This window comes from Mycteria americana, chromosome 3 (genome assembly GCF_035582795.1).
Source record: "Mycteria americana isolate JAX WOST 10 ecotype Jacksonville Zoo and Gardens chromosome 3, USCA_MyAme_1.0, whole genome shotgun sequence".
In the NCBI taxonomy this organism is placed as follows: Eukaryota; Metazoa; Chordata; class Aves; order Ciconiiformes; family Ciconiidae; genus Mycteria; species Mycteria americana.
In genome coordinates, this window is record NC_134367.1 from 61,819,375 (window position 1) to 61,832,829 (window position 13,455).

At 38.2% G+C, this 13,455-nt stretch overlaps 1 protein-coding gene across 1 annotated transcript in view; it reads left to right on the top strand.

Annotated features, from left to right (window-relative positions):
• LAMA2 (laminin subunit alpha 2) overlaps positions 1 to 13,455 on the top strand; it is a 388,353-nt gene that overhangs the window by 92,683 nt on the left and 282,215 nt on the right. Inside the window, exons 2-3 of the mRNA XM_075497163.1 lie at positions 1,120 to 1,290; positions 5,528 to 5,640. Coding sequence (XP_075353278.1) covers positions 1,120 to 1,290; positions 5,528 to 5,640 — 284 coding nt within the window. The remainder of the gene's footprint in view (positions 1 to 1,119; positions 1,291 to 5,527; positions 5,641 to 13,455) is intronic.

Consider the following 13,455-nt stretch of genomic DNA (forward strand, 5'->3'; position numbering starts at 1 on the left):
TTTGATTAAAGCCTTATTTTAAGTTTATAATAATACAGTAGGGTTAGAAGCTGAATGAATTGCAGAAGGGTGGGTTTGGGGCCAGTGGAAATTGTCATCAAATAAATCTGAAGATGATCCCAATCCATACCTCAGATTTTTTTGTTGTTGTTTTTGTTTAACCTTCAGCCACGGCAAATTACTCTTTTGAGGATACAAAACTGATTGATTTAATGTGAGGGGCTAATGCATACATTCAACATACATCACTTTGTCTCCATGGATCAATTTTATCACGGCTCAAAGGTTTTGATCAGTATTTAGTGGGAAGGAGAGTAACCCACCTTAATGATTGTTCTTCATATGGTTTATAATCTTTACAGCTTACTGCTACATAGAACTTGGTTCAGCGGAGCACTCAGACGTTTGCTTAAGTGCTATGCTGAATGAGAATTATGATACATCACTCAGCATGGGCACCTGAAAAAAACAACAACAGTACTGCCATAAAAGATATAATGTTGTATATATTACCCTCTTCTTGAGGAAAGGGAAACCACACATGACAGATGCTATTCATATTGCTGCATGAATTACTTAGCTACTCTGATGACAAGGGTGACTATGAGGTCCTAAGCAGAATAGTAATATAGTGTAATACAAGTGATGCAGTCTGTGAAGGAAAAGCTTTCCGATGGAGGTGTGAGCAGAAAAGAAGAATAATAAAGAGTTTTCGTAGGTAATTTGCATACAATGTTTCAATGTCCAGTTGGGTAGGAACACAAGGTTTGATTATGAAAGAAATCATTTTATGATGCTTTGTATGTTTCCATACTTTACTTTCTCCTTTGGTATCGTACTGTTATTCAAGATGTAACCAGAGGGTACCAATTTGAATTTTAGCAGGGAATGAGGAGGAAACCATCAGTATAATGGCTCTATTCTGATGTCTAAACTCTGGATTCAAAACCAAAGTTGTTGGTGCTTTTCTGTGCTTCATTACTTCCATGGTTGTTGAAAACTAAGCCTTGAAAAAGGCTTAAAAAGTTGAAAACTAAGGACGTTATGTTAATTTATGATTGTGCTGCTAAATTCAGCTTTGTTGCTTTTGTTTATGATTTTATTTTATTTTGTTTGCAGGGTTGTTTCCTGCAGTGCTGAACCTGGCTACTAATGCTCTCGTCACAACCAATGCTACCTGTGGAGAAAAGGGTCGGGAAATGTACTGCAAACTTGTTGAACATGTACCTGGACAGCCTGCAAGGAACCCTCAGTGCCGTATTTGTGATCAACGGAGCAGGTTTCCACATCGTACGTGTGCAATTTTCATTTTGTTCCTTTAAAAAGATTTTTTTCCAGAGGTTGTAGATACTCGGCAAAAAAAAGTGTAGGTCACTGGCCTGATTACTATGAAATCTCTGTCTTTCTTTTTGAATTAGGTTACTCATCTCTTCCATTGGTATTTCAAAACCTGTATCTGTTATGTACGCTCCTCAAACTGAACTTTCTAATTCAGATACTTAAAGTGGAGCACCTAAATTCAGACTTAGAAAAATTGAGTATCTACAGCTGTTATTGAATTCTCTTGATATATACTGACTTGATATATACTTGATATATACTGATATTTGAATGAAAACCAGATGACTTTTACCTGCATACTGACATGTGGAATTTGAACATTTTGGCCAATCTAAGCAACATCTGAAATTTCAGTTTAGGGCCAACTCCAGTTTTATTTTTTTGTGTTCTGGGATATTTTTCTTCTTCGTTTGATGTTAATTCAGTTTCCCTGAGCCAGCAAAAAGAAGATAAGATAATGGAGCACTGCTTGGTTTAATTGCTTAGTTTTTCATATTAAAATTGATCTGTGCTAACATTGCATTTTTAAGACTACCTGGAAGCAAAATCAGTTTTCAAGTATAAATTTGTTATCATCTGCTTCAGAGATGCATGTTTCTAATAGTTGGGAAGATTAGAACTAAGGAAATTTCTTAGTCAAGTCATACAAGTTTAATTTCCTGCGACCTTGCAGTGAAAGACATGAATAGCATTAACATTGTTAGATTTTTGTGGGTATATTGGGATTGTAGATGGTAGAGGGTGTAGAGACACTTAAGACAGGTTTTAATGGAATAGATAAAATGTTGGAAGAAGCACAGCCACAGAAGCATGGAGACAATGTCTCTTCTTTTCCAGTTGTTTCCCTCTAAAACATAGCTCAGATACATTTACACCTCATGACGAAGCATATTTAAGCATGCGCTTAAAACTACAGGGAGAAAAAAAAGCCACACTTAATCTATCTGCTAGTTCTAGATAGGATGAGCTATCTATGTCTGTAGCTTTCCAGACAGAAGCTTGTTTAGCTTCTCCTTAGAAACTTCCTTCCAGGGCACCCTTCCTAGAGTTATTTCACTCATTACAAAGTCTTTTTCTAATAGCTAATCTGCATCTTCCTTGCAGAAATTAGTGTTACCATTTTCCTAACTTCAGTCAATACAAGGAGTGGATTATACCCTTTTTCTTTACAAAAATCTTTTACTTAGTTGAGCGTTGATGGTATTGCTGCTCTATCTAGTTTCTACACTAAGCTATCTCTTCTTTCATTCTCCTCATAGGTTGTATTTTCTAGAACTCTGTGCAAATTAGAGTTCTCGGAATTCTCTCTAGAGGTTTTCATCTTTATTAAAATTCACCTGAGCTCTTACCAGCACTGCATAGAGATGCAGGTTTGCTTCAGAATGAACAGAATATATTCCTGTTTACATGTTTTACTTAGATATTTCCCATTTTTAATGGTGTGACACCACTGAGAGGTATATAGCTAGTTGTCCATTATAATCCCCAGGTGCTTTCCTGCTAAATGGTTACCTATCCATTTGCTCCCCATCTTGTATTTGCGAAGCTAATTATAATTGCCCCAGTATAGACTACTTCATTTGTATGAACACAGTTGCAACCTATTTTTTTTCCCAAGATAGTTTCCAAGTTTTGACATCTTTTTTAATTGTAGTAAATGCCACCTTCTGAGGAAAGATCGCATGATTTTGTAGCAATATAAGCATTCAAATGATACGTTACATTGTAGTAGTGTGTCTCAGAGAAGATTTTGGGGGCTTTTGGAACCATTCCTACTGGCAAACACTGTGCAACAGATTCTTTCCCTTCTTTATAGATCGGTATTTAGACATGCATGCACGTACAAGTTTTTTTCTATATCAAGTTTGTTTAATTCAGAAACCAAACCTAAAACAGAGCTGGATTGCCTTGTTCCCATGTCCTGCCTATGATATTAGATAGTGTACACTAATGTATGTGTATATACACAGGCATACATACGTATATATATGTATAAACCCCATCTGAATGATTTATATTTGGTTTCCCCTCACTCCTACCCTCTTGAAAACTTGAATCTGCCCAGCTTCATAATGTCTGGTCTTTTGTTGCCAACCACATCTCATTTTAAGGTTTTTAAATGTTCATTTGGCAGAAGGAAATGCCTTATTTAAACAGAGATGGCTCATTAATAGGAGAATCATGTAATGTAACCAGACTTTAAATGATCCCCCTGGAATGTGTGAGTCTGGAGTGCCTCCCCTTAATTACTGTAGTAGGAAATGAACACAAATTCCCTGGTTAATCACATGTGAGCCCAAATTAAAGAGCACAGTTTGATGGGCTCACTCTGTAAGTTCTCCCCCTTGCCATCCATCAGGAAGATTGGTCCTTGAACTGCATTTGCAATCCAATCCTTTTTGCTAATATTATATTATTTTCCCTTCCCTTTTAAATAGGCAAAACATGCCAGCAATTAATCAGTGTTTTCAAATTAATTATGATTAAACTTTCATAATGGTGATTACAGTTAATTGTTGATTCATCTCCCAACCCTCTTTCTCATGATTTACCTTTCTATCAATTTCACCTGAAGAGACTTACATCAAAATTTCCAATTAGACAGCTTCTGTCACAATCACCGAGGAGCTCTGAGTTTGATTTACAGAAGATTTTTGCTAGCACTCATTTAAAGTCAAGGTTTGTGAAAATGATCAGAGCTGTGGGAACTGACAACATGTAAAGCATGGGTGTGTTTTGCTTTTCTCTTCAACATAAAGCTAAAGCTACTAATAAAATCACTTGTAGCACCAGTATTCTAACTTGCAAGTGTTGGTGCCCACTAATGCCACTGAATAATCTGATATTTAAATGAAATTTTTGGCATTTTCAATTTTGAGGACTTATGCCTTCCCTCACTCCCACAAAGCACTTTAATTGTATCTTTAAATATGTTCAGACATTCTGGCTTTCCCTAATGAGCTAGGACTCCTGTCCTCTGCAGGTGGTTGATGTAGCAAAAAAACAGAGACACAAAGACTATCAATCTGGCTGGTTGATTTAAATAATAATTAAAATAACAAGTAAATTAATCAGTTCATGAATTAATTATTTGCAATTCTAGCACTAGCTAGTAATGAAGCATATTCCAGTTTTATATCAAGAAAACCTGTCACTTTAGAAAGCCATCCTTAATGAAAGGGGTGGGATTTCTCCTATCTTGTTATGTTCTTGCAGAAAGAACTTGCATAGAAGAAACCTACTTTATTTGAATTTCCTTTGGGTTATTTTCCCCATAATGTACAGACTTGCTCTAGGCAATTAGGGACTTCAAAATATAGACCCTTGTACATTTTAAAATTGAGGTTATGTTATTCTCCATTTTGTACAGGAGAGAAACACAAATTGACCACAAAAAGTAACCTGGAAATGTTGACTGTGATTTTTCTCAGTCTGAATAACATTAAAATACTCTGTAAGCAAGCTTCAGTAATTTAGAAGATCTTGAAATCTGGGAAGAATTCAATTCTGTAAATAAATTCTTATCCCTATTATTTGGGATTCTGCAGCAGAGTAAATGTAGGCATGAGGAGTAATGCATCTTGGACTTTGATACAGATTATAACCAAGTGAACCTTCTTTATATGCATGTATGTGAGTCAGACAATTTTCCAGTTGGGAAATATATTCTGTAATGATTTCTGAATCATTTCCTCTGTAATGATTTCTGAATTATTTCCTGAACTATTTCCATGTGGGCTTAGAAATGTCTTAGAAATGCAAGTACCAGTATTACTTTAATCTCTGCTTTCCTTGCACACCATATCTCAGGTTCCTGATTTGTTGTTTCTGTTGCAACATTTAATGACTTTACAGTACTTGAAACCTTGGAAGATTGCAGGAAGTGTTCACTTGATTTAGATGCCTACATTTTCTGTAGAATCAGGAGAGCCTCCAAGTGCATTTAGGTGTTCTGAATCACTTCTTGTGATCCTTAACAAAAACCAAACAACTCACACTAGATGAGTATTCCAGTAATAATAAGCATGACTGTGCCCCAAGAATAAAAGAAAAATAAATTTCCTGTATTTTAAAGTGCTGCCTCATTAGTTCTGTAATTGTATTAAAATCTAGATTTTAGATCTAAAAACATTTAAATCTCCTGATAATTTTGAAATATATTTATGTATTTCTGCTGTTCTAACAGAACGACATCCGATAACAAATGCAATTGATGGCAAGAACACTTGGTGGCAAAGCCCTAGTATCCAGAATGGAATTGAATATCATTATGTGACCATTACATTGGACCTCCAACAGGTAGACTTCTCTTTGTTTGTTTCTGCAAAGGCTTGCTTTCTTTACAGTAGATGACCTGGATTATTTTCCTCTTTGCTCTATGTTGCTTTTATGTTATGGAGACGCACTCCGCTTCTCCTGTAAGTTTCTGTTGTTTATATGGATAACTCTGACTGACTCATTCATTGTAATGTAATGTACCAAATTAAAAATAAGTATTTCATATATATTTTTATGAAGTCATGTTTAAAATTATTTTAAATATAACATTTTCAGTATTTTTTTCATCATAACATCTGGTTTGGCTCTTTAAAGACAATTAAAAGATAGTTTCAGGGAAAAATTATTATGAATAAAAGTTTACGTTCAGAATACTGTTCTTTCTTGTTTCAGTAACGTAGTACTATACACTTAAACACACAAAAAATACTAAAAATACTTAAATACACTAAAAATAGTTCAGCTGTGCTAGGGATACATGCACATGTGATGGGTTATTTTGAGGGACTGCCTGGGTAAAGAGAGGAGTTTGGCTAACAAGGTCCTTAAATAAATGGCCTCTTGTTAGTGGAGTCTTGCTTGACAGACGTAGCTATACAGAATGCAGTTATCTGATGCTTACAAAAATGCTACATAAATTCCAGGTATGTAAGCAAGAGGATTTGAGGGTAGATGGAAAACAATTGTATTTTTATCATGCAAGATAAATACAGAACAATTATCTGGTACCAAATTTATTCATCATGTTATTAAACTTGACTGTTGTGGTATTCAATTAAGTAGGTAACAAATTAAACCCCGCCCCCTGCTTAAAATCTTCTCTGATCTGCAGCTGGCCCATATTTGTCTGCAACTTGAATCAGAATCAGAAAACATAGAATCATAGAATTATTTAGGTTGGAAAAGACCTTTAAGATCATCAAGTCCAGCCGTTAACCTAACACTGCCAAGTCCACCACTACACCATGTCCCTAAGCACCACATCTACACGTCTTCTAAACACCTCCAGGGATGGTGACTCAACCACTTCCCTGGGCAGCCTGTTCCAATGCTGGACAACCCTTTTGGTCAAGAAATTTTTCCTAATATCCAATCTAAACCTCCCCTGGTGCAACTTGAGGTCATTTCCTCTTGTCCTATCGCTTGTTACTTGGGAGAAGAGACCGACCCCCACCTCTCTACAACCTCCTTTCAGGTAGTTGTAGAGAGCAATAAGGTCTCCCCTCAGCCTCCTTTTCTCCAGGCTAAACAGCCCCAGGTCCCTCAGCCGCTCCTCATCAGACTTGTGCTCCAGACCCTTCACCAGCTTCGGTGCCCTTCTCTGGACACGCTCCAGCCCCTCAATGTCTCTCTTGTAGTGAGGGGCCCAAAACTGAACACGGTATTCGAGGTGCGGCCTCACCAGTGCCGAGTACAGGGGCACGGTCACTTCCCTAGTCCTGCTGGCCACACTATTCCTGTAACAAACCAGGATGCTATTGGCCTTCTTGGCCACCTGGGCACACTGCTGGCTCATATTCAGGCAGCTGTTGACCAACACTCCCAGGTCCTTTTCCACTGGGCGGCTTTCCAGCCACTCTTCCCCAAGCCTGTAGCGTTGCATGGGGTTGCTGTGGCCCAAGTGCAGACCTGGCGCTTGGCCTTGTTGAACCTCATACAATTGGCCTCGGCCCATCGATCCAGCCTGTCCAGGTCCCTCTGCAGAGCCTTCCTACCCTCAAGCAGATCATCACTCCCGCCCAACTTGGTGTCATCTGCAAACTTACTGAGGGTGCACTCGATCCCCTTGTCCAGATCATTGATAAAGATATTAAACAGGACTGGCCCCAAAACTGAGCCCTGGGGGACACCGCTTGTGACCGGCTGCCAACTGGATTTAACTCCATTCACCACAACTCTTTGGGCTGGGCCATGCAGCCAGTTCTTTACCTAGTGAAGAGTATGCCCATCCAAGCCATGAGCAGCCAGTTTCTCCAGGAGAATGCTGTGGGAAATGGTGTCATAATTTGTTTTCCAGGTGTTAAGAAAAAGGGAAGGCCCTTTCTTTGGCTCACTGGAGAGAGATTCCCCTTCCCAGCTCCCCCTTCCTCTGTGGTCTCTTCACTGAGATCAGTTTTCTATTTCAGTTTAATATTATTGGTTTATCGGTTTCACTTGGAACCTACTTGTCCTTATCTCCCTTCTTTCTCATTTAGCCATACTTAAAGAGGACAATAGGTAATTATCAACTAAAGAGTCTTGAATAAAGCATAGTTTGTTAGAAAATAAAATGAAATGAAAGGCAGGGCATTGAGACATCTGTGTGCATCCATACATACAATTTTGTTGTAAGAAATCAAACTTAGTCTTAACTTAGTCCAGAACTCAAAACTTCAATAAGGTTTAACGAAGAGTAATTCTTGGATTTCGAGTTTTTTGTCATTTATTTCTTGTAAAAAAAACTGTCGTGATGGGAAAAATTCTTTTAAGTACCTTGTATCTGTGACACTGAAGTACTTGGAAAGCAGTAGGCTTTATACCTGGAGGAGCCTTTGAATCTTGGAAGAATTATTAGCATTCTGGCTTTGGAGCCCTCATTGTTACTGGCAGAAACAATCCTACATCTGTGTCTTTGGCCTTATATATGCAAAAGTATTCAATGTGCATTTCTCTTTCAATCAGCAGAGCTAAACCTTTTTACGGAAGTTTGAGTTTAAGCTCCTGTGCATTAAAAAGTTTTGGGGTTTTTTAAATGTCTTAAACTTTCAGAGTTATTAACTGGTTTGCCTTTACAGCAAGGGATTGTGCCTCTTGTTGGCTATGATCTGTTAATATGTGAGTAGCTCTCAGGCATTAGAACTAAATTACCATCCTTGTTTTTCATCACCCTAGTGATTTTACTTGTGTAGTTGTTTACGTCAGGTGTGCTAAACTAGGGCTTTGCATCTTCTGTTTTTTTCTGCTCTGTCAGTATCTAGATTGTCATAAGAAATAAGCAAATTTATGCACTTCTGAGAGTTTTGGGTTTTCTAGTATAGTAAAAGCTAGCAACTACGAGGTCAATGACTATATTCAGTAAAAGGTATGGTTGTTCTAATGTATTTAAAAAGCTTATTTGTGTGCCATTGACAGCGGTCTGAGAATACTCCACTGTGTGTTGTGTGGGTTTGGGTTGGGGTTTTTTGTTATTTTTTTTTTAAACGAGACAAGGCTGAAATATGAGCCTGTTTCTTTCCCGTGTTCTGTTGCTAATTGTTCAAAGAAAGCTTGGCTGTCCTTATGCACTACTAAAGCTGATATCTTCTCTTAAGCCCATTCAGTTGTATTGGCTGGAACAGGAGCAGTGTTGAGGTTCCCGTGTATGTCAGAGGTGGGGTAAGACCCCGTGTCACTAATGCTGTCTGGCACACTCTTTATGAGCTGAGTAACCCATGTAGTTAGGAATGCATTCTATGTTTACTCACCGCCTTACAGGAACAGAACAACAGTTTCATTCCCCAAAATGTAGTAAAAAGTATGTTGCAATTTGCGTGGCTTTTAGACTGCTCAGTAAGAAATAAGAGTTGTTTGGATTTTGAGCAGTATTAGGAGTTTTTGTTTGCTTATTCAGGTGTTTTGTAGGCTTTAGCCTACAGCATAATAGGCTGCAGGCTACAAAGCCTACAGCATTGTAGGCTTTATTAAAGTAGTCAGTAAAATGTGAAATTTCTCTTCCAGCTAGTGTCATGCATAGTAGTCACTATGAATGATGAAGGTTGCCAGATATCTTTGAGACATCACTTAAAAGAAATACCATTCTTTACCTTTGGCTTATAGGAGATTCAGTAATTGCTATGTTTGTGTTGATAAATTCTTGTTTTAAGTATGAAAATGCTTAACTTCTTTTTGTGAGATAGAAATAACAAATGACAAATCTACAAGTAATGGACTGAAAATTGCAGGAATACATTAGTTTGTATGTTATTACTGGTAATTATGACAGTACATGGAATGCTTTTAGCAATCCTGATTTCGTGAAAAAATCAGGAAAATAATTACAATTTCTTCATTTATATAATGCTTGGCCTTTTGGGGCAGCTACTTTATTTTTTTTTACTTTATTGTGCAGTGTAGCCATATAAAAATGGTGTATACTAGTTAGCAATAACTGATAAACTGAAGAAGTAAAATATATTTAACTTTAGAACGAGCCAAAATATTATCAGTCAGGTTGGGAAAAAATGCAGTATTTTTTGTTCTTTTCTCCCAACAGCTGAGGTTTACCATAATACTTACAAAGAGCTTTTATCTATAATAGAGGCTACGTTTCTAATTCAATAAAGTACGTTTTAAATTTGTACCCCATCTAATATAAAAATGAGTTGAAAAATGGAACTACTTGGTTCTGAGCATCTTTGCTGATTTGCTCTTAACCCTTCACTTTTCTAGACTTTTTAGCCATTTTGACAATCACCATCTTATCTGTTTCACAAGAATATTATGGAACGCCATTTGTAGCTGTACATGTGAAGTTATTTTTTACAGTGCTTTTCATCCAGCAAGTGCATAGGAGGTCAAAATATGAATGTAGATTTATTTGGGAGTTGCTCACATGAATTTAAATGGAGGTTAAAATGCGAGGTTGAGCTACCCTGGTTACTGAAAGTGAAACTGCGGGCCCGAGTTTGGCAGGGTAGGTTCATCGGTGTGCTAGGTTATTGCATCGATGAAGCCCTCACAAATTAGCAAGAGAAGCTGTCTGCTGTTGCTGTTCTGCATCTCTCAGTCCTGCTGGTTGTGTAGGGTCTGTGGGTTTCGCCTTACGGGTGGTGGGCAGTTCAAGTGCAACAGAAGTAATTCAGGTCCGGCGAGTGCAATGTTTAGCGGGACAGAAAATAAGCCTTCTGTTCAAGAAGTACAGAGAAGGCAGTTGGCAAAACAGAAATGCTTAGACTTCCAGGGAGAACATATTCCCTGTACTCATGCTATCCCGGATCCTCAGTTGGTTTAATTTCACAGTGATGTGGAAGATTAGTAGAGTATTGGCAAATACACAGGCAAACCAGCTGGCAGTTTGAGGTGAGGTGGTCAGCCCATCTGTTTCTGATTTCTACACACATCAGGACACTTTTATTAACAAATTCCCTGCTGTTGTGGGGAACAAGGACATTGGCAATACCCTTGATATTGCTAAGATACTCATGCCAGGAGGATGTTTATGTGGGGTTTGATTTTTTTACTTTTTTACTTTATAGTTTTTTAAATGGTGCTGGAGTATTTTATGTGACTCGTAGATGTGTGGAACTCGGGTGGACCCCGAGTTAATGTTCTGGCAGAAAATTCTGGACCTACTTAATACCTATATCTTAATTGCCTGAGACTGTGGAGGATCAGTTCAGTGTCCAGGCAATCCTTTCCAGCCATATATTTCTGAAGAAAAAGAAAGTGGCTGACACTCCTCAGAGCCTTGTAAGATCTCATAAGGTGCACCTCATAAGGTGCAAGAGCAAGAATAACTGATTAAGCTATGTAGTTGATTTCTCTATAAAGCAATTGCAGTTCATCAGTTTTAAGTTCCTTAAGCTCTGATAGTGTCCAACTCTTTCACCTTGCCTTTTCATCCTGTCCCCTGCCCTCCTTCTGTAGGAAGGGAGGAAGGAGTCTAAAATGTGTTCTGACTCCATGTAGAAATCAGTGCAGTTCCACTTCTCCTGAAGTGTATTTCATTACTTTTTAGAATGTAAGTTTTTAGACTCATGGACTTTACTATTTGAGAGGCACATATTATTCTTTGGGAAGTGGCATTTCTGAAACTATATAGAGAACTGAATAACTGGAAGTAGGAGAAGAATGCTTGACTTGCTCAGAAGCATTTTGAAAAGCATTTACGAAAAGTAGACAGCAATATTATGCTAATGCTAAATTCATTATTTTGTAAATTCTGTATTGTCCAAGTATAATTTGAATGGAGGATTTTGATCTGTTTTGAATGATTTCTTTGTTATTTGATTAATTTTAATACCTATGAGCAGAAACACACAAACACATGCGCGCGTGTGCACAGTCACAAACATATATCACATATCCTTAATAAGAGTAATGCTAGGAAGAGGAAAAGAATTGCAAAACTGAGTGATTGCTTTTGCTTTCTCTACACAAGACTGTACAACTAAGTGGCTCTGTGGCAAAAGACAGACATGAGAGAACTAAGAAACTGTGACAAGATGAACGGGAGAGATTCAGGCTGGGACAGGAAAATAACAGGATAGGACTCAGACTAGTGTTATAAAAGCTCAGTGTGGTAGTCTGTGGGAAGAGCTTAAGAGGGAGGGAAACCCCCCCTCCTATCAATGAAGAGAAACAGAATCTGTATGTGCACAGTTGCCACCAAATTGAAAAAAAAGATCATTAGGGAGGAAGAGTCCCATGGAAAGTACATCTTCACTCTTTTTTATTACAGGTAGAACAGCTATAGACATCAGAAATAGCATATAATAAATTTCTGAAAGTAATATTTCACAGCTGAGTTACGGATACCACATGCACAATATGGACTGTGATTCATTATTTTGTTACTGTGCTTTATAATTCTTGAATTTTTTTAATTATTATTTTTACTTTAAAGCTTGAATTTTGGGTTGCACAATATGTTTATACATCTGCTGCTATGTGCTATGCTGAGGACTACTATACATAATGTGAAATGTGACTTATAATTTGAACATTTGGGTAAAATTTGAAACCGACTGAGGAAAAAATCTGAATATTGATACTTCAGTTTTGCCTGCTTTAGCAAAGAGCGTGTCACAGTGGGAGAGAGGGAAGAGAGACTTGGGAGAGGACTCGTGTTTATTTGGTGCTGAGGACACAGCTCACTTGTCAGGGATTTTACTTCAGACTAGCTCTATTCTGGACCATGGGCTGAATATCCATTAGCAGCTAAAATGAATCAGGTGTGTCTAAACCCGTTCTCCTGGCTTAGTTCTTATCTGAAGGGAATCCAGTTTGTGAGCTCCACGATCTATTCATGATGTGAACCAAAGCATGCTAAATTGGGACAGTTGGGAGATTCACCTCAAAAACATGCTCCTTATCTGAGCTAAAAAGCTAATATGTCTGTACCCTCATAAGCTCTGTGTCTGAACAGAGTCCGGATTTTATGTTAAGCCTATCAGATGCTACACACACCAAAATGGTGGCATTCCCCCACGTCTTAATGCAATATTGCTGACCTTTGTTGGGGGAGAAGGGAAGTATGAGAGAGGAGGAACCTCCTGCGGAGACCTTGCTTGTGGACCTTGCTTGTCATTTGCTCCTTTGCTTTGCCAGTATGACTGTGCTGATAGCTGTTTGAAGGAAACATTATTTTCAGCTGTCGGTTCCCTTGATGTACAACATTAGCCAGATCCCTTGGGGGAGCACAACTCTCTTTCAGAAAGAGTTCATCACTGTTACACAGCAACAGGGCTCGCATGTTTGTTAGCCAAGGATGACTTGAGGCAAGCATGGCAAGTACTGTCTTGCACTACCGTGTTGAAGATGTTGCCCAGATGTGTGGCCAGACTGAGACAGGCTACCTGTTTACCAATTTAAAGAATGGCTGTTTTTAATGAAAGGTTATATGAGCAATTAAATTCTTATTTCCATCACCACTTCTCTGCCCACTTTTGGCCTCCTTCCCTCTCCCTTCTAGTGTTTGACTGAGGAGGTTACAAGAAGATTGCTATAGGAAGGACTGGCTTGGAGTACTTTTGTAATCTCAAAAATAAAGCTGCCCTTTCTGACTAGCCATTTCTTTGTGTTTCTAGTAAATGAGACTGCCTGTGTTTCACCATCCCTTCCAAAGCCAGTCTGAAAACACATTCTAGGAACTGTGTC